General features: G+C 48.9%; 1 protein-coding gene across 1 annotated transcript; it reads left to right on the top strand.

The window, feature by feature from the left end:
* Nucleotides 1-15,409: 15,409 nt before the first annotated feature.
* On the top strand, nucleotides 15,410-22,472 carry LOC121562363 (replication protein A 32 kDa subunit). Its single transcript, XM_041874662.2, has 9 exons — nucleotides 15,410-15,555; nucleotides 16,051-16,148; nucleotides 16,389-16,490; nucleotides 16,671-16,784; nucleotides 16,984-17,058; nucleotides 19,052-19,171; nucleotides 20,260-20,391; nucleotides 21,461-21,555; nucleotides 21,886-22,472. The coding sequence occupies exons 1-9, from the start codon at nucleotides 15,543-15,545 to the stop codon at nucleotides 21,971-21,973; spliced, it is 837 nt and encodes a 278-aa protein (XP_041730596.1). The 5' UTR covers nucleotides 15,410-15,542; the 3' UTR covers nucleotides 21,974-22,472.
* The last annotated feature ends 77 nt before the right edge of the window (nucleotides 22,473-22,549 follow it).

Here is a 22,549-nt window from a genome sequence, read left to right as displayed (position 1 = left end):
GGGAAGGTAGACTCACTGGACAGACGTGCACGCCGTAATCAATGAAGTCATGACTCATGTCCCTAGTTGAATTGCCTAGTCTCTAAAATGAAAGATAAGAAACAGCTGGGTTGAAGTTATACTAATTCATACTAATGTATTTCTATATTATTGTAATGACCCAGCTGGTTCATAAAGTAAAAGAGAGACGGGCACCAGGTGTACAGGCAGAACACAGGTTTATTCCTAAATGGGCTATTGTTCAGGCCACAACCCACGCCGCTAAACCTCAAACATACACAAATAGAACATGTCAAATCAAGGGTCCCGAACAGAAGAGAGAGATGAGACCGTAACCCCTATTTAATCATTTCCAAAATCCCGCGGGATTACCCATCATACCCCCCAACCTTTCCATCTGTCCTGGCATATTTAACCCCTGCTAGTACCCATGAGAACGATAACACATCCATGAACACAGAACACAATACAGGGTCGTTACATAGCCCCTCCTTTCTAAACCCTAGCCCCTAGGGTTACAAAACAAAATCCTTAAAACGACCCGGAGGTCGCATCAGTCTCTTGTGCCTTCCCTTGACTCTCACTGGTGGACCCCCAGAACACTCATCTGCCCCAATGTCATTTCCAGCACCCCCGAAGAGGCAGCCCCGTCCCAGGCTCAGCTTGCATTAGAGTCTCCTCGCTAGACTGTCCCCGTGTGCTCACATCAGAGTCCTCACTTCCATTCCCTACCGTTTTCCTCCCTCTGTAGGGCGCCAATCGGTCCCGGTGGACCACCACCTTCCTGCCCCGTGGGGAACCTCCACCCGGTACGTCACCTCCCCACTCTCTCTATCACCAGGCACGGCCCCACCCAGGCACTGTCCAGCTTTGGGCACCGCCCCTTCTTGCGCGTGGGGTTGTGAAGCCACACGCGTTCTCCCGCTCCAAAGTGCCTCCCCTAGCGCGTGAGTCATAGTGGCGCTTTTGGCGCATTCCTGCGTTCTCGAGTTGCTCTCTTGCGAAGGTGTGAGCTGCCTCTAACCGGTTCTGCAGTCGACGAACATAGTTCGGGCCAGGCAAAACCCCGTCGTCGTTATCAGGAGGGTGGCCAAACGTCAGTTCGGCTGGGGTGCGCAACTCACGACCTAACATTAGTAGCGCTGGGGGAGCACGCAGTCGATTCCTGAACAGCCGACCTACATGCCATGAGAATAAACGGTAAGTGGGTGTCCCAATCTCTCTGGTGTTTTGAGGTAACGATAGCCAGCTGTTGTGCTAATGTTCTGTTAAATCTTTCCACCAGCCCATCACTCTGGGGATGAAGCGGAGTAGTGCGCTGTCTTCTCCGCGCCTAACCGTCTACACAACTCTGAGAACACCCGTGACTCAAAGTTTCTCCCCTGGTCGCTGTGTATAGACTGTGGCACCCCGAACCGACTGATTATTCCCCCTACCAATGCATCAGCTACTGTTTCTGCCTCCTGGTCTGGGAGAGCGTAAGCCTCTGGCCACTTGGTGAAGTAGTCCATAGCAGTTAGAATCCACCTGTTACCGCTGTCTGTGATTGGAAACGGTCCAACTATGTCTACCCCCAGTCTCTCCATGGGCTCCCCTACTGGGAATTGTTGTAGGAGGGCGTGTGACTGACCTGGAGGTCCTTTCTTAGCAGCACACTCATCGCACTGCCTGCAAAAGTCCTCCACATCCCTCCTGTGCCTGGCCCAATAGAAGCCTTTACGTACGCGCTTTAACGTTTTGGAGACCCCAAAATGCCCTGCGCCTACTCCCCCGTGAAGCTGCTGTAACACGCTCCCTTGCAGCCTTTTGGGAACCACTACCTGCCACGTCATTTCTCCAGTAGCTGGCTTTTTCCACCCCCTCTGGAGCACTCCCTCAGCCACTCTAAGGACTGAGAATTTAGCCCAGAGTCCTTTGGTGACTGGTGATAGAGGGGCTACTTCCCCCATGGCGGTCGTCTTCTCTCTTCCACCCACCCCAGCACAGGACGCAGCTCTGCGTCCTCCTCCTGGCGACGCCTCCACTCCCCGACGTCCACAGCCTCAAGCTCCCGGCACTCTGTCACCCTCAGCTGACTCACCGTGGCGGTGACTCCCTCCTCCATGCACAGTTCCCTCTCTCGCTCCACCCGTTTGGCGCAGTACCCACAGCCGTCCTCAGCACACGGGCGGCGGGACAAGGCGTCTGCATTGCTGTGGCGAAGGCCGGCCCTGTGCTCCACCTGGAAGTCGTAGGGTTGCAGCTCCTCCAACCAGCGGGCGATCTGACCCTCTGGCTCCTTGAAGGAGAGAAGCCACTGCAGGGCGGAGTGATCCGTCCGCACCACAAACGGCAGGCCCCCAGGTAGTACTTGAAATGGCGTACTGCTGCCACGACAGCCAAAAGCTCCCTCCTTGTCACGCAGTAGCGTTTTTCAGCCTTATCAAAAGTTCTGCTGTAATAAGCTACTACGTGCTCCCCGTCAGAACCACGCTGAGCCAGCACGGCCCCCAAGCCCTCATTGCTTGCATCGGTGTCCAGAATAAACGGACGGTTTGGGTCTGGTGAGGACAGGACAGGGGCCTCCACCAGGGCACGTTTGAGGGCCTCAAACGCCCGCTGGTGCTCTTCGGTCCACTGAAAGACAGTGTCCTTCTTGAGAAGGTGGTTCAAAGGAGCTGCTATCCCCGCAAACCCTTTCACAAACCTACGATAGTAGGATGCCAGACCCAGGAAGCTCTTAACCTCCTTTTTTTCCTTTGGAATTGGCCACCCCCTCACAGTGTCAGACAGGTGTGTGTGTGGATGAGTGTCGGAATCAAGCGCAGGCACCAGGATGACTTCAACCGTCTTTAGTAACGTAACCAAGCACGTACACAATATAATAACCAACCCAACCGGGTGGCGCAAAACAATTACGCACCAAACACAGTGCGCAAATAACAACGAAAAGCGCACGCAGTGCGAACTCTCGGGCACAAGCCAACAACGAGAGAAACTAGACACGATACAGAGGCAGTCTGACATTAAACAATCACGCATAACACCTGCCCCAAACCAAGAAACTAAATAGGAGAACAATCAAGACACCAATAAGGGACAGGTGTTATGCACAGACAAAACCAAACGAAACAAGAAACATAGAACGGTGGCAGCTAGTACTCCGGAGACGACGACCGCCGAAGTCCGCCCGAACAAGGAAGAGGAGCAGCCTCGGCCGAAACCGTGACAGTACCCCCCTGACGCGCGGCTCCAGCCGTGCGCCGACCCGGAGCTCGGGACGACCCGGACGACGCGGAGCAGGGCGCGCAGGATGACCCCGATGGAACTCGGTCAGTAGGGACTGGTCCAATATGTCCCTCCTGGGCACCCAGCACCGCTCCTCCGGACTGCACCCTCCCACTCCACGAGATATTGAAGACCCCCCATCCGGCGTCTAGAATCCAGGATGGACCTCACGGTGTGACGCCGGAGCCCCCTCGATGTCCAACGGGGGCGGAGGAGTCTCCTCAATCTCAAAGTCCTGGAGTGGACCAGCTACCACCGGCCTGAGGAGAGACACATGGAACGAGGGGTTAATATTCTTGTAGTCAATAGGTAATTCTAACCTATAACTCACCTCGTTCAATCTCCTCAGGACTTTAAAGGGGCCCTACAAACCGCCGACCCAGCTTCCGGCAGGGCAGGCGGAGGGGCAGGTTTCTGGTTGAGAGCCAGACTCGATCTCCCGGTGCGTACACTGGCCCCTCACTGCGGTGTAGGTCGGCGCTCGTCTTCTGTCGACGTATGGCACGCTGCAGATGGACGTGTGCAGCGTCCCACGTCTCCTCCGAGCGCCGCACCCACTCATCCACAGCGGGGGCCTCGATCTGGCTCTCGTGCCATGGTGCCAGAACCGGCTGGTACCCTAACACACACTGAAAAGGGGTTAGTTGGGTGGAGGAGTGGCGAAGAGAGTTCTGTGCCATCTCGGCCCAGGGCACATATCTCGCCCACTCCTCCGGCCGGTCCTGACAGTATGACCTCAGAAACCTACCCACATCCTGGTTGACACGTTCAACCTGCCCATTACTCTCCGGGTGATAACCCGAGGTAAGGCTTACCGAAACCCCCAACCGTTCCATAAAAGCTCTCCACACTCTGGACGTGAACTGGGGGCCTCGGTCAGACACTATATCCTCGGGTACCCGTAATGCCGGAAGACATGGGTGAACAGAGCCTCAGCGGTCTGTAGGGCAGTGGGTAGACCCGGCATGGGAAGGAGACGACAGGCCTTCGAGAACCTATCCACAACGACCAGGATGGCCGTATTCCCCTGTGAGGGTGGAAGGTCGGTAACAAAATCCACCGAGAGGTGGGACCAGGGTCGCTGTGGAATAGGCAGGGGTTGTAACTTACCCCCTGGGCAAATGTCTGGGTGCCTTACACTGGGCACACACCGAACAGGAGGAGACATAAATCCTCACATCCCTAGCTAACGTTGGCCACCAGTACTTCGTGCTAAGGCAGTGCACTGTCCGGCCGATACCCGGATGGCCAGAGGAGGGGACGTATGAGCCCAACAAATGAGGCGATCGCGTATCTCGAGCGGAACGTACGTCCGACCCACAGGACACTGAGGAGGACTCGGGTCGGTGCGTAACGCCCGCTCGATCTCACCATCAACCTCCCACACCACCGGAGCAACCAGACAAGACTCCGGTAGTATGGGCGTGGACTCAACTAACCTCTCCTCTGCGTCATACCGCCGGGACAGAGCATCTGCCTTCCCGTTCTGGGACCCAGGGATGTATGTGATCTTGAACACAAACCGGGCCAGGAACATAGTCCAACGAGCCTGGCGAGGATTCAGTCTCCTAGCTGCCCGGATGTACTCCAGGTTACGATGGTCAGTTTGAATGAGGAAAGGGTGTTGAGCCCCCTCGAGCCAATGCCGCCACACCTTTAGGGCCTGTACTACGGCTAACAGCTCCCTGTCTCCTACGTCATAATTCCGCTCCGCCGGACTGAGCTTCTTTGAGTAGAACGCACAGGGGCGGAGTTTAGGTGGAGTGCCAGAACGCTGGGAAAGAACGGCCCCTATCCCGGCCTCTGACGCGTCCACCTCTACTTGGAACGGTAAGGAGGGATCCGGATGCGCCAACACCGGCGCCGAGGTAAACAGGTCCTTCAGTCTCCCAAATGCCCTGTCCGCCTCAGCTGACCACCGCAAGCGCACCGGACCCCCCTTTAACAGAGACGTGATGGGAGCTGCCACCTGTCCAAAACCCCCGGATAAACCTCCGGTAGTAATTCGCAAAACCCAAGAACCGTTGCACCTCCTTCACAGTGGTTGGGGTCTGCCAATTACGCACAGCCGAGACCCGGTCTACCTCCATCTTCACCCCTGACGCAGATAACTGGTAACCCAGAAAGGAGACCGACTTCTGAAAAAACAGACATTTCTCTGCCTTGACATATAGGTCATGCTCCAACAGCCTCCTCAATACTCGGCGCACCAGGGCTACATGCTCAGCACGGGTAGGGCTATACACCAGAATGTCGTCGATGTACACAACCACTCCCTGTCCCTGCATGTCCCGGAAAATCTCATCAACGAAGGATTGGAAGACTGAGGGAGCATTCATCAACCCATATGGCATGACTAGATACTCGTAGTGCCCAGAAGTCGTGCTAAACGCTGTCTTCCATTCATCGCCCTTACGAATGCGCACCAAGTTATATGCGCTCCTAAGATCCAATTTTGTAAAGAACTGCGCACCGTGCAGTGACTCCGTCATAGTCGCAATCAGAGGAAGTGGATAGCTGTACTTCACTGTGATCTGATTGAGACCGCGGTAATCAATACACGGCCGCAGACCTCCATCCTTCTTCTTCACAAAAAGAAACTTGAGGAAACGGGTGAAACGGAGGACCGTATGTATCCCTGTCTAAGAGACTCAGAGATGTATGTCTCCATAGATCTTTTCTCCTCTTGAGACAAGGGATACACATGGCTCCGCGGGAGAGCTGCGCCTGACTGGAGATCTATCGCACAATCCCCCCGTCTATGAGGCGGCAGCTGAGCAGCCCTAGTCTTACTGAACGCCAGTGCCAAATCCTCATACTCGGGGGGAATCTGCAATGCTGGCATTAGATTCGGACTCTCCACCGAGGTCGCCCCTATGGAAACACCCAGACATCGCCCCTCACATTGAGCAGACCACCCTTTAAGAGCTTTCTCTCGCCACCCAATAATAGGGTCATGAGTTATCAACCAGGGAAGACCCAACACCACCGGATACGCAGGAGAGTCAATCAAATAAAGCTGAATTCTCTCCTCATGACCCTCCTGCGCCATCATCTGAAGTGGTGCTGTGACTTCCCTAATCAAACCAGACCCTAACGGACGGCTATCTAGGGCATGGACGGGGAAAGGCTTATCCACTGGGAGGAGGGGAATCCCTAACTCTAAACAGAACTGGCGATCTATAAAATTCCCAGCTGCGCCTGAATCTACCAGCGCCTTATGCTGGGAACGAGGTGCAACCTGTGGGAAACAAACAGGCAAGGTTAGGTGCACGACAGAAAGCTCTGGGTAAGCAGGGCGCCTACTCACCTGGGGTGACCCCCAATGCCTGACCTGCCATCTCCTCCTCTGGAGGACCCGCCCCAGCACCTAGCCGCAGTGTGCCCTCCACGACCACAGTTGGTGCAAGGGCCGGGTCCCCGTGGGCTCCTCCTCCTCCGTTCCCTAGCGCCAGCACCCCGAGCTCCATAGGACTCGGCTCGGAGGCGCTGGAGAGTGGAATGGGCGAACCCCCCTCCGGGACGCCCACGGGTGGCGAGCAGGGTATCCAGCCGGATGGCCATGTCGACCAGTTGGTCGAAAGTCAACGACGTGTCCCTGCACGCCAACTCTCGCTGGACGTCCTCTCGGAGGCTGCAGCGGAAATGGTCAGTCAGGGCCCGCTCATTCCACCCTGCATCAGCCGCTAGGGTCCGGAACTCTAATGCAAAGTCCTGGGCGCTCCTCATCCCCTGTCGGAGGTAGAACAGACGTTCCCCCGCCGCCTTCCCTTCTGGTGGATGGTCGAATACCGCACGGAAGCGGCGGGAGAACTCCGCGTAGTTCGTCGTTGCGGCGTCCATTCTCCTCCACTCGGCGTTGGCCCACTCCAACGCCTTGCCGGTGAGACAGGAGATGAGGGCTGAGACGCTCTCGTGTCCCGAGGGCGCCGGGTGGACGGTGGCGAGGTAGAGCTCCACCTGCAGCAGGAACCCTTGACACCCGGCGGTGGAGCCGTCGTACGCCCTCGGGAGCGAGAGCCGAATCCCACTGGGTTCCGAAGAGGACACTGGAGGGCTGACCGCTGGATCTGGGTCGGTGTGTGGAGGTGTGGGAACCCCGCTGGTCTCCCAACGGTGCAGCGTGGTCATCACCCTATCCAGAGCGTGGCAGACCTGGTTCATCCGGTCCTCCTGACCTCGAAGACGTTCCGCCAAATCAGCTGGTGGCGCGGTCGCTCCTGCTGATTCCATCGAGATGCGTGATTCTGTCAGACAGGTGTGTGTGTGGATGAGTGTCGGAATCAAGCGCAGGCACCAGGATGACTTCAACCGTCTTTAGTAACGTAACCAAGCACGTACACAATATAATAACCAACCCAACCGGGTGGCGCAAAACAATTACGCACCAAACACAGTGCGCAAATAACAACGAAAAGCGCACGCAGTCTGAACTCTCGGGCACAAGCCAACAACGAGAGAAACTAGACACGATACAGAGGCAGTCTGACATTAAACAATCACGCATAACACCTGCCCCAAACCAAGAAACTAAATAGGAGAACAATCAAGACACCAATAAGGGACAGGTGTTATGCACAGACAAAACCAAACGAAACAAGAAACATAGAACGGTGGCAGCTAGTACTCCGGAGACGACGACCGCCGAAGTCCGCCCGAACAAGGAAGAGGAGCAGCCTCGGCCGAAACCGTGACACACAGCCTCCACTTTGTCTGGCAACGTGCTGATACCCTCACCACCCAGCTGATGACCCAGGAACGCCAACTCCCTTTGCATGAAATGGCACTTTTCCGGGTGTAATTTTAGCCCCGCCCCGAGATCCTCTCCAGCACTCGCCTAAGTGCCCCCAGTGCCCCCTCAAATGACGTGCCATGTACCAATATGTCGTCTAGGTACACGACACACTCGTCTCTCGGAACCCCCGCCAGCACTCTGTCCATGAGCCTCTCAAAGGTGGCAGGAGCATTACAAAGCCCGAAGCACAGCACCTTGAACTGCCAATGGCCCCTATCCGTGGAGAAGGCCGTTTTTCACGTGCCCCAGGCGAGAGGGGCACCTGCCAGTAGCCGCTGCGCAGATCAAGGGAAGAGAACCACGAGGACCCTCTGACGTGGTCTAGCGACTCATCGATCCTCGGTATGGGGTAAGAGTCTTTAATGGTGACAGAATTTAGGCCCCTGTAGTCCGCACAAAACCTAAGTTTACCCCCTTTCTTAGGCACCATGACGACCGGCGCGGACCACGGGCTATCTGATGGCTCAATGAAATCAGCCCGCAACATGTCAGCAATAGCTGTGGCTGCTGCTTCCCTCTTGGCAAGGGGAATGCGACGGGGCCGAATTTTAATGGGTTGGTTGTCCCCAGTGTCGATGTCGTGCTGAACCAGGTGCGTTTGCCCTACCTCATCTTCCCCCAAGCGAAGCTATCTTTAAAGTCAAACAGCAGCTGCTTTAATTGTCTCTGTTGTCCCTCGTCCAGACCTTGACAGTTTTTCAGCCACACAGCCTCAACGGCGTCGATAACTTCCTCCTTCCCCCGTCGGGCTGATGGGGTGAAGGAGCCAGTGTGTTTTGGGCTACTGGGATGCCTGTGCTTGCACCATTATGGGGAGTGAAGGTCGTTGCCGCCGGAGACAGCTGCTGGGATGGAACAACGACCAAGGGAGCAGCCGGGACGACCAGTGGAGTTTCGGCAAGCTTGGAGGAAGACGGAGGGACAGCCCTGCCCCCTGCTGGCCCTCCCGTAGGCGACATTCCCACTGTGGGCCCCCCGACAGCCTCAAAGTGCCCGAAGCTAAGTCCAACTGAGCCCCACAGTTTTTCAAAAAGTCCATTCCCAGTATACAGGGGGTCCTGTACCGCTGCTACCCACACCGGACACCCCACAGTTCTCCCCCCCACAGTCACAGACACCCGACACTTCCCTAACATGGGGGCTAGCTCCCCCGTGACAGTCCGTAGCTGGACAAAGGTCGGCTCCACCCGCACCCCAACAGGTAGTATGTCTGGTCTCACCAGGGTTACTGTAGAGCCCGTGTCGACCAGGGCCAAACATTCCACCCCCTCTACCTTGACGATGACATTGCAGAAGTCCCCAATGGTGGTACGTCCCACCACAACTACCGGACTAGGAAACACGGTGGCCGCTACACCCTGGGGAAGCAGGTCCCCACCCTCTTGCCTGCACTGCTGGGTACATCTTCTGCTTACTGTGGGTTCGGGGGCGGAGGAATGGGCCCGCGCTGCCCCCTGCGCGAGAACCCGCTGTCGTTTCCCTGTTGACTGGAGAATCTGCCACACTCCCGCTGAATGTGGCCAGTCTGGCCACAACCCCAGCAGACAATGGAAGTTGAGCTGACACTGCGATGTTGTCTGGAGCCCTTCTCAATGACAAGCGAAGCGGTCTTGACTAACCCTCCCAACTCGTCGACCCACTCTGGTTTGGTGACCCCCAGCACCCCGGCCGCCGCTGCTCTCACCTCTGGTTGACTGGCAACCTCCACTCTCACTCCCTCACCCCAGATCAGCTCCCTCTTCCTGGCTATCTCCACTGCAGCCCGCAGAGATGCTGGGTCCGACATCTGCACATGCTTACCCAGTTCGGTGGGGAGAGCGCTCTAATGAAACTGTCCCGTGCCAGCTCGTCTTGCACCCCAATCGACATATTTGCATAAGCCCGCCTGGTCAGGCTCAGAATATCACTTGCCAACGCCTTTTAATGATTCCCCCTGAAGTCTCTTTTTGTTATTCAGTTCAATCCGCAGCATGTTGGGCTGTGCATCGCTGCCGAAACGGCCCCCCCAATGCCTCCACTAGCGCACCGTAGTCGCCCCTCTCGTCCGGGGCTAGCGTTAGCAGGCATTCCGACGCCTCCTCTGACAGGCTCAGGGCAAGCTGTAACCCTTTCGTCTCGTCAGACCACCTCCCGGCTCTAGCCAACAACTCGAATTGAGTGAAAAAAACTTCCCATTTACCTTGTCCATTGAACTTTGGGAGTTTAGCCGCTACCGTGGCTAATGGCAATAGGGCGCTGCCATCTCTGTTTACATAAGGAGGTCCAGCCATTTCCGCACGCGGTGACGTCGATATCTCCGTCGCCGTGACGTCTGTTCTGGTCGAGCGGTTTGAAGGAAAACCCGCCCGTTCTGCCATCTTGCTGACTGACAATTTAACTCCCGCCATGTGGCTCTCCAGCTCTTCTACAGCCGTCATCGCCTGACCCTCCCGACCGGGTACACCCGAGCCCACAACGGCCACTTTGTCCGACTCTTCCTTAACTTTCCGCCTCGCCCGATCATCCTGACCGTAGATGCGAGTCACGCTAAAGCTAACCACGGCCTATACTGAAACAGCTAACTCGCCTAATCTCGATCTATCCCGTCGTTCGAAAGCACTTCTGACACCAATGTAATGACCCAGCTGGTTCATAAAGTAAAAGAGAGACGGGCACCAGGTGTACAGGCAGAACACAGGTTTATTCCTAAATGGGCTATTGTTCAGGCCACAACCCACGCCGCTAAACCTCAAACATACACAAATAGAACATGTCAAATCAAGGGTCCCGAACAGAAGAGAGAGATGAGACCGTAACCCCTATTTAATCATTTCCAAAATCCCGCGGGATTACCCATCATACCCCCCAACCTTTCCATCTGTCCTGGCATATTTAACCCCTGCTAGTACCCATGAGAACGATAACACATCCATGAACACAGAACACAATACAGGGTCGTTACATTATATTAGGCCTACTAATAGACTGAGGCACATGGTTCAAAATATTTGTCAAAATAGGCTATAAACATTAATTTATAGTGACCTGTAGCAAATACTATTTCTAACACTAATCAACAACTAGATGTAATGTATTATTTTGCAATTTGGTTCCAATAAAATTGAGAGTTTGATGACCCAGAACATGAACACGCCACTTCGATAAAAAGTGACTTTGGTAGCAGGTTAGGACAGCGAGAGGTTCGTGCTGATTGTACGGATATTGTGACAGCCGGTTAAATGGCGTCCCTTGATAGAGCAAAAACAAGATGTATGTCAGGAGAAGTACATTATTATCATAAGGAGACGTATCCTTGGAATACGGAGAAAGAATGGAGGGGAAAAGACAGGTATAGGAGGTTGAAGAGAGAGAGGGAGGAAGAGGGTGAGTTTGAGTCGGTTAAAAATGGCGGGAAAAGGGGAGATGATTTGTTAAAGAAGAACGGTAGAAAGTGTAAACAGAGTGAGCTGTACGCCAGATTGAAGCCAGTAGGATAAATGGAAGTGAATGAGGGCAAAGTATCGGAGGTGGTAGTTGTGGTGAAGTTACCGAATACCAAGGCTTGCACCGATGGTCAGGATAAAGATGAGTCTGTGACAGTAGGAGTGACTTTTGGGAAAAGTGGACCCTTGCCTTTTGGCTGATCCATTTGTGGTTTCAGGGAGGGTGAAAACAGAGTTGGTTGCTGTGGAATCGGTGAAGGTAACCAGAAGTGGTCTTGTGATAATTGTTTGTGTTTCTGCTGGTCAGAGGGAGCAGGCGCTCCGTGTTAAACGAATGGGGACAAGAGATGCAAATTGTTTTGCTCTCAATGAAAGGGCGCCATTGAGAGGAGTGGTTACTGGTGTAGCTGTAAATGTGATAGTTAACCAATTAAAGGGAAAGATCCCCCTGCATTTTTGCGCTGCTTGCACCTGCCCGCCCGACTAGAATCACTACTCTCAGCGGGTCTGACTTAGAATATGTGGACAACTACAAATACCTAGGTGTCTGGTTTGACCGTAAACTCTCCTTCCAGACTCATATTTCGCAACAAAGCCTCCTTCACTCATGCTGCTAAACATGCTGACTATCCTACCGATCCTTGACTTCGGCCATGTCATTTACAAAATAGCTTCCAACACTCTACTCAGCAAATTGGATGTAGTAGTCTATCACAGTGCCATCCGTTTTGTCACCAAAGCCCCATATACTATCCACCATTGTGACCTGTATGCTCTCATTGGCTGGCCCTCACTACATATTCGTCGCCAAACCCACTGGCTCCAGGCCATCTATAAATCACTTCTAGGCAAATCCCCGCCTTATCTTAGATCATTGGTCACCACAGCAACACCCACCCGTAGTATGCGTTCCAGCAGGTATATCTCACTGGTCATCCCCAACGCCAACACCTCCTTTGGCGGCCATTCCTTCCAGTTCTCTGCTGCAAATGATTGGAACGAACTGCAAAAATCTATGAAGCTGGAGACACTAGCTCCCTCACTAACTTTGAGCATCAGTTGTCAGAGCAGTTTACCATCACTGCACCTGTACACAGCCCATCTGTAATTAGCCCACCCAACTACCTCATCCCCATATTGTTATTTACATTGTTATTTATTTTGCTCATTTGCACCCCAGTATCTCTATTTGCACATCATCTTCTGCACATCTATCACTCCAGTGTTAATACTAAATTGTAATTATTTTGCACTATGGCCTATTTTTAGTCTTACCTCCATAACTTACTACATTTGCACACACTGTATATAGATTTTCTATTGTGTTATTGACTGTACGTTTTGTTTATTCCATATGTAACTCTGTGTTGTTGTTGTTTTTATCGCACTGCTTTGCTTTATCTTGGCCAGGTTGCAGTTGTAAATGAGAACTTGCTCTCAACTGGCTTACCTGGTTAAATAAAGGTTAAATAAAAAAATACATGCACATGGCCAATTATGCAAATTAGGTTATTACGTCATTTAGCGACTTTTAGGACAGCCAATAGCTACTTTCCTTACTGAGGAGTTGGCAACACTCCGCTCAACATTTGGTCATGCAGAAACGAGATACCAAATGTGTGGCTGTTTTATGAAAATCTTTGAATGCTTGGCCAAGGACACATTTCTGTTTGGTCTCAGGGAATGTACAACAGTTAGGAAGGGAGACTTTGGAAACCGAATTGAGTGAAGTGACAGCAAATATGTTGAATGAGCAACTAATGAGAATGGAGAGCCTCAAGTTTGACGAATTCACCATATGTCTTCTGTCAAATACGGTTATTTACTTTTGTAGCTCTTCGTCAGAAGCACGCTTTTTGTAAGACGTTAACTGTCCTCCAAGTTTAGCTGGAATTTAGACTGAAGGGATTTGACGTTGAATATCAGATCTAAACAACGATTTGAGAAATGTTTAACATCACCAGTACTACATCCTTATGATATACAGTACCAGTCAAAAGTTTTGACACACCTACTCATTCAAGGGTTTTTCTTTATTTTTACTATTTTCTACATTGTAGAATAATAGTGAAGACACCAAAACTATGAAATAACACATTTGGAATCATGAAGGAACCAAAAAAGTGTTAAACAAATCAAAATATATTTTATATTTGAGATTCTTCAAAGTAGCCACCATTTGCCTTGAGGACAGCTTTGCACACTCTTGGCATTCTCTCAACCAGCTTCATGAGGTATTCACCTGGAATGCATTTCAGTTAACAGGTGTGCCTTGTTAAAGGTTAATTTGTGGAATTTATTTCCTTCTTAATGTGTTTGAGCCAATCAGTTGTGTTGTGACAAGGTAGGGGTGAGATACAGAACATAGCCCTATTTGGTAAAAGACCAAGTCCATATTATGGCAAGAACAGCTCAATTAAGCAAAGAGAAACAACAGTCAATCATTACTTTAAGACATGAAGGTCAGTCAATCCGGAAAATTTCAAGAACTTTGAAAGTTTCTTTAAGTGCAGTCGCAAAAACTATCAAGCGCTATCATGAAACTGACTCATGAGGACCGCCACAGGAAAGGAAGACCCAAAGTTACCTCTGCTACAGAGGATAAGTTAATTAGAGTTACCAGCCTCAGAAATTGCAGCCCAAATAAATGCTTCACAGAGTTCAAGTAACAGACACATCTCAACATCAACTGTTCAGAGGAGACTGTGTGAATCAGGTCTTCATGGTCAAATTGCTGTAAAGAAACCAATACTAAAGGACACTGTCAAAGTTGCGTCAATTCACATCTGGCATTAGGAACAAAAGAGGTCAACACGACTTCTAAGATATACTAGTTATTTTAATTAATGCAAAAACCTTCAATGGTAAATATGATGTTTCGTATATACGGGCTCTTTGAAATACCTCGCAGGGTACTTCAGAGAACTAAATCCATTGTTTCAGATTGTTCTTCAAATACTCTTACAGAGACAGTTTCCCACCTCTCTGCTGGCCAATCAGAGTAGAGACTTGAGCGTGGTTTAGACTTACTCAGCCTATCCGTTGGCGCACAGGCTAGTCCCACGCCTCTTAGCGCATCCCTGTTTCCAGGCATACGTTCATCATAACAACCTGTCATAGTGAGAAGAGCCAGCTCCATTAGGCACCATTCCTACGTCCAAGGATGGTTCACAGATCACAAAGAACCAGTATTGTCTAGTATTTGGAGACACAAATCCTTATCTCACTTTACCCCCTAAAACAGCTCTTCACATCAATCACAGCTTGCCAGGTGACACAACCTACATTAGCCCAGTCTAGAATGCATTCTTTCTAAGTTAGTCATCCCATCAATTAGGAGAATAATACATCTCTCATTACACCAATAAGAAGAGACTTGCTTGGGTCAAGAAACACGAGCAATGGACATTTGACCGGTGAAAAAATTTTCTTTGGTCTGATGAGTCCAAATTTGAGATTTTTGGTTCCAACCGCCATGAGACGCAGAGTTGGTGAACGGATGATCTCCACATGGGTGGTTCCCACCGTAAAGCATGGAGGAGGTGTGATGGTGCTTTGCTGGTGACACTGTCTGTGATTTAGTTAGAATTCAAGGCACACTTAACCAGCATGGCTACCACAGCATTCTGCAGCGATACACCATCCCATCTGTATAAGAGGAGATGCTCATGTCTCCGCTCTAAACAATGGGAGATGTTGTTCCAAAGGCGTGAAGGCAGGCGACAAGTTTAGTTCCAAAGAGTAATGCCCATGATTTTGGAATGAGATTTTCGACGAGCAGGTGTCCACATACATCTGGTCATGCAGTGTATCTCTGGGCAAGCTAGTGCATCTAACAATCTCGCATGTTCATTGGTTTAGCTACCAAATGTAGTCAGAATCTCATTGGACAATGGATTTCGCGGGAGCTCTGTAGGGCGCATGCGTTCTTCACTGACAACTTTCCAGCGCGCGGAATTGTACAAGGAGTGGAATCGCAGTGAATACTTTTTACACGTTTTATTGTCTTGCCAACTGTTTAAACATTATTTTATCCTAAAACCTAAGGTAACGGCACCATGTGGAACCAAGGTGAGTTTGTCTTTGTAGCAATGTTTTCTATGGCTGTCAAGAATAGCACAAAAGCTCTGCCTAGTTGTTGTAAATTACGTTAGCTAACGTTAGCTTGCTAGCAAGTTAGCCAGTTACTGTGGCCAGTTATGTATTGTCCTGTTTTGTTGTGCAAAGTTTGGGCGCCTAGCTAGTTACAGTAGCTGACTTGGCCGTATTTCTTCTGTAAACTAAAAGGCACCGACCTTTTATTCGTACAGTAACTACTGTAGTTAGGTAGCTATATGGCAACAAGAAACAACAGTAACTAACGTTAACTAGGTAACTAGCTAGCTAGCTAATTAACTACTAGCTAATGCTTTTGTCAGCTAGCTATTTGGCTCACTAGTTAACGTTGTGTGGAGTCTCCATCAATGAGCTAACGTTACCTAGCTAGTAATGCAAGCTTGGTACCATGGTTTTAGCCAGACAGTGGATTGCTGCTGCAGTTGTCTCATTGTCTGTCATTTCATGTAGGGGGATCATACGGTGAATCAAACATGGTTGGTGGATACACTCAGTCCCCGGGAGGATTCGCATCACCTGCTGCCTCCCAGGGAGGAGAGAAGAAAGGGGTCTGTATTTGTCACTTTCACCAACTCCATATATTACACAGTTAGGGAACAGTTAGTGGAAAGGTCTGTCTTCATAATATTAGTAGCTTAGCCCATGGGCAACAGTTAATAGCTAGACAGACGGTAAACATACCCATCCCCACGCACTATTTTGTCTGCCATTGTGTTTTATTTATTTTTGTAGGATGAAGTTGGCTTAATGTGAATGACTCAGACTGACCTGTGTATGTATATTTACAGAGACAACGTGCCCAACAGATTGTCCCCTGCACAGTGTCCCAGCTCATGTCTGCTGCCCAAGCAGAGGATGTCTTCAGAGTGGGAGAGGTAGAGGTTGCCCAGGTAACCCAAATTACATCTGTAAATATGAGGATGGTGGTCATTGTGTTGGGTTGGGGTTTGTGGTGCATTGCGATACAGTGACTCATAAAGACTGATTAGGATTTTAATCTTCTATGTACAATTGAAACGTGTGAGGAGTGCCTTGGTATCCCATGACAGTATTCTCTTTTTGTGTGCTAGGTTACCATTGTGGGCATCATCAGAACCACTGACAAATCCATGACCAACATCCAGTACAAAGTCGATGACATGACAGGGGCCCCTATGGACGTGAAGCAGTGGGTAGATACGGAGGTGAGTCTCATCAGGGCAACTAAGGCCGCTAAGTACTAGGATCAGCAAGGATATACAGTACAGTCAACACTTGCAGTATAATTTCCAAATAATGTTCAATTAACAGATATTTTGTGACATCAGGCTACACTCAAATAGGAGTCCAACTGCTAACTCAGCTCACCTATTGTTCTGTCCTGCTGTCTCTCCTCACTCATAGGATCCCAGTGTGGACAGCACTGTCATCCCGCCAGGCACTTACGTCAAGGTCTCTGGCAATTTGCGTTCCTTCCAGGTGAGGTCATCATTCCCACAAAACGACATACCTTTATCTATTGGTCATATCACAGCCTTGACCACATCATTCTACACATCGTTTTAAAAATATGTTTTCAAACAATGGAGAACTTATATGTGTAACCTGAGATTTTATATGCATCTAGGGCAGGGAGTTGCCTCTGGCATTTTGATTCACAAATGTAAACTACACCCATGCCAGTGGCGGTCGGTGCCGTTTTAAGATTGAGGACGATTCATTTTTTTATGAGCATGGCCTTATTTCTATTACAGAATATTGGATGACTTTAATTAATATTCCATTCACCCAGCTCAATGTATCATCAATAGGTTTAGGCTACTACATGATATGCACATTTGCCCTATACCCATCATGAGGTTGCTACAATGTAGCCTACAAATGAACGTTTATAACGTAGGTACACAGGTCAAGAGACAATTTGGAGTAATCAAGGTGAGACAGTGACACATTAAATACTGCATTGCACACTCTTCTCTGCATCTAGGTGATCTGGGGTGTAATCATTTGTCCAGAAAGTTACAAAAGTTCAGTTTTGCAACTAAAACAAGAGTTTCTATTGGACAAATTTGGATAGGACAATCCCTGTTTAGTTCCGCTTGCTTCCGTTTAAGAAACGTTTTGCAACAGACTTGGCGGAGTGAATACACCACTGATCACTCGCACACACGGTTCACTTTCATAGCAGCCACATACAGCATCATCACTGATGACCAGGCGCCGAAATCACCCCAAGCCAAACCTTCATAACCGCTACACAGCCTACATCGTCGTCACCATATTAGCTAACGTCATAGTCAACAAACTAGAACTAGTAAATCCACAATCCAATCCCTGTGTACAGTCACGCAGTACAGTGTACAGCAATCAGTTTAGCAGTTACACCGGCGGGACCCGGTGGCAATAAATTAAACAGAAGGCTCATTATGAACACCTGCTCTTTCCATGACATAGACTGACCAGGTGAATCCAGGTGAAAGCTATGATCCCTTATTGATGTCACTTGTTAAATCCACTTCAATCAGTGTAGATGAAGGGTAGGTGACAGGTTAAAGAAGGATTTTTGAGACCATTGAGATATGGATTGTGTATTTGTGCCATTCAGAGGGTGAATGGGCAAGACAAAATATTTAAGTGCCTTTGAATGGGGTATGGTAGTAGGTGCCAGAAGCACCGGTTTGTGTCAAGAACTGAATTGAGGCTGTACTGAGGGCAAAAGTGGTGGTGCAACTCAATATTAAGGTGTTCTTCATGTTTTGTACACTCATTGTATAGCTAGCCCCCTCTCTCTCTACTTCTGCTGCTTCTCCTTAATTTTTGAATAATTTAATTTGTTCAAACTGTTCAACTATTTTCTTTCTCGATCTTTGAGTCAACTATTCATCACACTTAATGAACTGCAGTGCTAGCTAGCTGTAGCATATGGTTTCAGTACTAGATTTATTCTTTGCTCCTTTGATTAGATGCACAACATGTCAGTTTATGCTGCAAGAGCTTTGATAGGTTGGAGGATGTCCTCCGGAAGTTTTCATAATTACTTTGTAAGTCTATGGAAGGGTGTGAGAACCATGACCCTCCTAGGTTTTGTATTGAAGTCAATGTACCCAGAGGAGGACGGAAAATAGCTGTCCTCCGGCTACACCATGGTCCTACCCTAGAGTGTGCTGTTGAGGCTACTGTAAACCTTCATTGCAAAACAGTGTGTTTTCATCTGTTATTTGGTGATGTGAATATATTTAGTATAGTTTTATCTCAAATGGATAACTTTTTCAAATGTTTCACAGTTTTTTATTTTTATTAAATTCACTGAGTGGGATGGTGCTCCCTTCTCTGAGGAGCCTCCACTGACCCATGCAAATGCATTCAGGTCACCTGAAATTGTGCATTGCCCATTCAGTCGTGTGTCTCTCTCTCTCTCTGTGTCTGATGCACTGACTGTGGGTGTTTGTGTGTAACTTCCTGTCTTCAATAGAACCACAGGTCTGTGGTGGCGTTCAGCGTCCGGCCCCTAGAGGACATGAACGAGATCACCTCCCACATGCTGGAGGTGGTGCAGGCACACGTACTGTTCAGCAAACCACAGACTATTATGGTGAGAACCTCCTTCACACATGACAAAGAGCACCAGGGCCTAAAATTAACACCTGCCAAATGCGGGTAGATTTGAGCATTGGCGGGTAAGATGCCTATTTCACCAGCCACATTGGCGGGTGGTCAGGGCTCCACACTTTGAGCATTTCACTCGCATTTGTTAATAAAAAGTCAAGTATGATCACATTTATAGCAAAATAAATGCTGCAGTAGCTGTTTTCAAAGTATTTCTGCCATTTTGTTTCATAGCTGGTAACTTAATCGCACAAAGTCAAAGAACTACGAATCCTATAGCCTATCCCACCTTGAGCTGCAACACTGTCTGTCAAGGGGCTGTGCGTCCATGAAGAGCTGAGTGAAAGATTGTTTTTTTTAGAAGCGCTGTGCACAGGCATAAAAGTTGGTCTAATTTACTTGAATCGGAAGTCTGCTGATGTGAGACTTTGTCCTTGTGTTTCTTGGCAATTTACATTGTTTTGTTCGCAAGCTAGGTTGTTTTTCAATGTTTGAGTTTCAACTGCTAGGGAAGAGAAGATAACACGGCTATTAGTCAGACTCTGAATCTCAGGCACATGACTCATAGTCGCGTTACCACGGTAAACTCCCGCCCTTAAAGTGGCAGGTGAACATCTGTGATATTTTGGTTAACACTCGGGTCACAAAAAATGCTATGAAATTAAACAATATACCACATTAGTTCTTACTAGTAATACATGTATTGTTTTAGAAACATTAAAAGCATGCGCATGTAATTTTAGGGGGGTGAAATATTTTGGCTGGTAAAACATTTAGTGTCTGGTAGATTTTAAATCAAAAAGTACATTTTAGGCCCTGAAGAGCACCACTATGCCTGAATATTTGACTATTTCCCACCTGTCTGCTCTGTGACTACTGTTATACAAGTTGGCCTTGGCCCATCTGCCACGTATTTAAATGGAGATGAATGAATCATTAAACTTAGCTTTCAATAAGGCCATTCAACCTCAGTAATGCCACAATCAGCTGCTTGTGCTTTTCATGACTAGAAGTATTGTTTTGAGTCTTTTCCTGCGTGACACCACTCACACACAGTTTTGGTTCCCTTTTTAGATGGGCGGAGGAGGGGGAATGAACACTAGCATGGTGCCCATGTCACGGCCGGGAATGGGTAGCAACATGGGAAGTGGATACTCGGGTGCCAACGACATGTCCGCTAACGGCCTGAGCCCGAGCCAGAACCAGGTGAGTCTGCAATGGACTAAAGAAAAGCGCTGGTAACATTAAATACACTTTTTTCAGGACCCGGTCTTCCAAAGATAATTCGTAAAAATCCAAATAACTTCACAGATCTTCATTGTAAAGGGGTTAAAAACTGTTTCCCATGCTTGTTTAATGAACCATAAACAATTAATGAACATGCACCTGTGGAACGGTCGTTAAGACACTAACAGCTTACAGATGGTAGGCAATTAAGGTCACAGTTATGAAAACTTAGGACACTAAAGAGGCCTTTCTACTGACTGAAAAACACCAAAAGAAAGATGCCCAGGGTCCCTGCTCATCTGCTTGAATGTGCCATAGGCATGCTGCAAGGAGGCATGATGACTGCAGATGTGGCCAGGGAAATAAATTGCAATGTCTGTACTGTGAGACGCCTAAGACCGCGCTACAGGGAGACAGGATGGACAGCTGATCGTCCTCGCAGTGGCAGACCACGTGTAACAACACCTGCACAGGATCGGAACATCCGAACATCACACCTGCGGGACAGGTACAGGATGGCAACAGCTGCCCGAGTTACACCAGGAACGCACAATCCCTCCATCAGTGCTCAGACTGTCCGCAATAGGCTGAGAGTGGCTGGACTGAGGGCTTGTAGGCCTGTTGTAAGGCAGGTCCTCACCAGACATTACCGGCAACAACGTCGCCTGTGGGCACAAACCACCCGTCGCTGGACCAGACAGGACTGGCAAAAAGTGCTCTTCAGTTGGTAGATTAAACAATAGGTAGCCTAAACGCACCGACCATAGCAATTAGAAAGTACAACTGCACACCTTACCTGTTACCAAGTGAATGGAGAAAAAAAGTGTACTTTATTTTAAAAAATCCTGCGCACTGGTGGTATAGTTGATTCCAACATTTATTGGGTCTTATTCAATATCAGTTTGTCTTTTTTATAAAAAAAATGCCTTACCAAACTGTCATCTGTAGGACTGACAGAACAATTGGGAAGTCTTCAAGAGTTGTTCTACATATGATTGGCACAATATTCTATATGAATGATTATGTTATGCTCATGTCCTCTCATAAGGTGCTGAGCTTGATAAGGAGCTGTCCAGACGCACAGGGTATCAGCATACAGGATTTGAAGCAGAGACTCAGCGGCATGAGCTTGGCTGTCATCAAGTAAGACATTCCCTTCCCTTCGTCCTCAAATCAGGCTCTGAAGTTCTTGATATGCTTGAATATGTCCTGTTTGACCACAATAGTGGTCATGTTCTGCAGGGCACAACATTGGCCAGCGTTCAGATAAAAATATTTTATAGAACAAACATGCATTCTCAGATGTAGAATAAGTAATATCGGCTCTATTCATTGCATTTCTCTCTGCAACGTTCAACATTTGCCTACTTAACGTGACCCAGTGCACTCTCATGTGTAAGGCATAACAGAGTAGACTGCATAATTAAGCATGCTGCAATGGCACCAGTCTCACTGTCCTTTGTCTAATCATAGGCAAGCAGTGGAGTTCCTCAGCAACGAAGGACACATCTTCTCCACCATCGACGAGGATCACTTCAAGTCTACGGACAATGACGACTAAAGCATCTCTCCATTCCCTGTTAGCACTAAGAACATGATCATAGTCTTGGGACCATTCTCAACACACTGTGCACTATGAGCGGACGGTTGTATATAAGAATAACACACAAAATCCTCTCAGAATTTTAAGACAATAGAACCTGTAGTCATTCATGGAACAGTGATTCATACTGAGGAACATAAAGGGATGTGTCTATATAATCCTAAGGGTTTCTGTGAAATGAGGCCTTCTTGGTTAGACTGACGTGGATGCCAGTGTTCACACATCCTGTTTCAACTTCTGTTAATGATACCACAGTAAGAGTGGGTGCATCACAGTCCAATGGTTTTTCTCACGGTGAATGCAATCTAAGAGTGACTGACCAGTTCTCTGAATCATCGGTCTTGGTAGTTGTCATTTAAAAAATGGTGAACAGAATGCAAAACTTTGCTATTCTATTCAGATGTTCTGTATGTTTTGTTTTTGTCTCTAGTAAACATATATTTTCAGAAAAATGTCATTTGTTCTCCAGATATTACTATTTTATATAGTCAATTGGGGAAGTATCTCTCTTGCAATGTGTGAAACCTTAGAATG

This window comes from Coregonus clupeaformis, chromosome 17 (genome assembly GCF_020615455.1).
Source record: "Coregonus clupeaformis isolate EN_2021a chromosome 17, ASM2061545v1, whole genome shotgun sequence".
NCBI lineage: Eukaryota > Metazoa > Chordata > Actinopteri > Salmoniformes > Salmonidae > Coregonus > Coregonus clupeaformis.
The sequence above is the reverse complement of the archived record's forward strand: the minus strand, read 5'-3'. Positions and strand labels throughout refer to the sequence as shown.

Coding starts and splice junctions, on each gene's coding strand:
- LOC121562363 (XM_041874662.2), top strand. Junction 17,059..19,051: donor GCAATTTGCGTTCCTTCCAG/GTGAGGTCATCA, acceptor TGTCTTCAATAG/AACCACAGGTCTGTGGTGGC. Junction 19,172..20,259: donor GCAAACCACAGACTATTATG/GTGAGAACCTCC, acceptor TTCCCTTTTTAG/ATGGGCGGAGGAGGGGGAAT.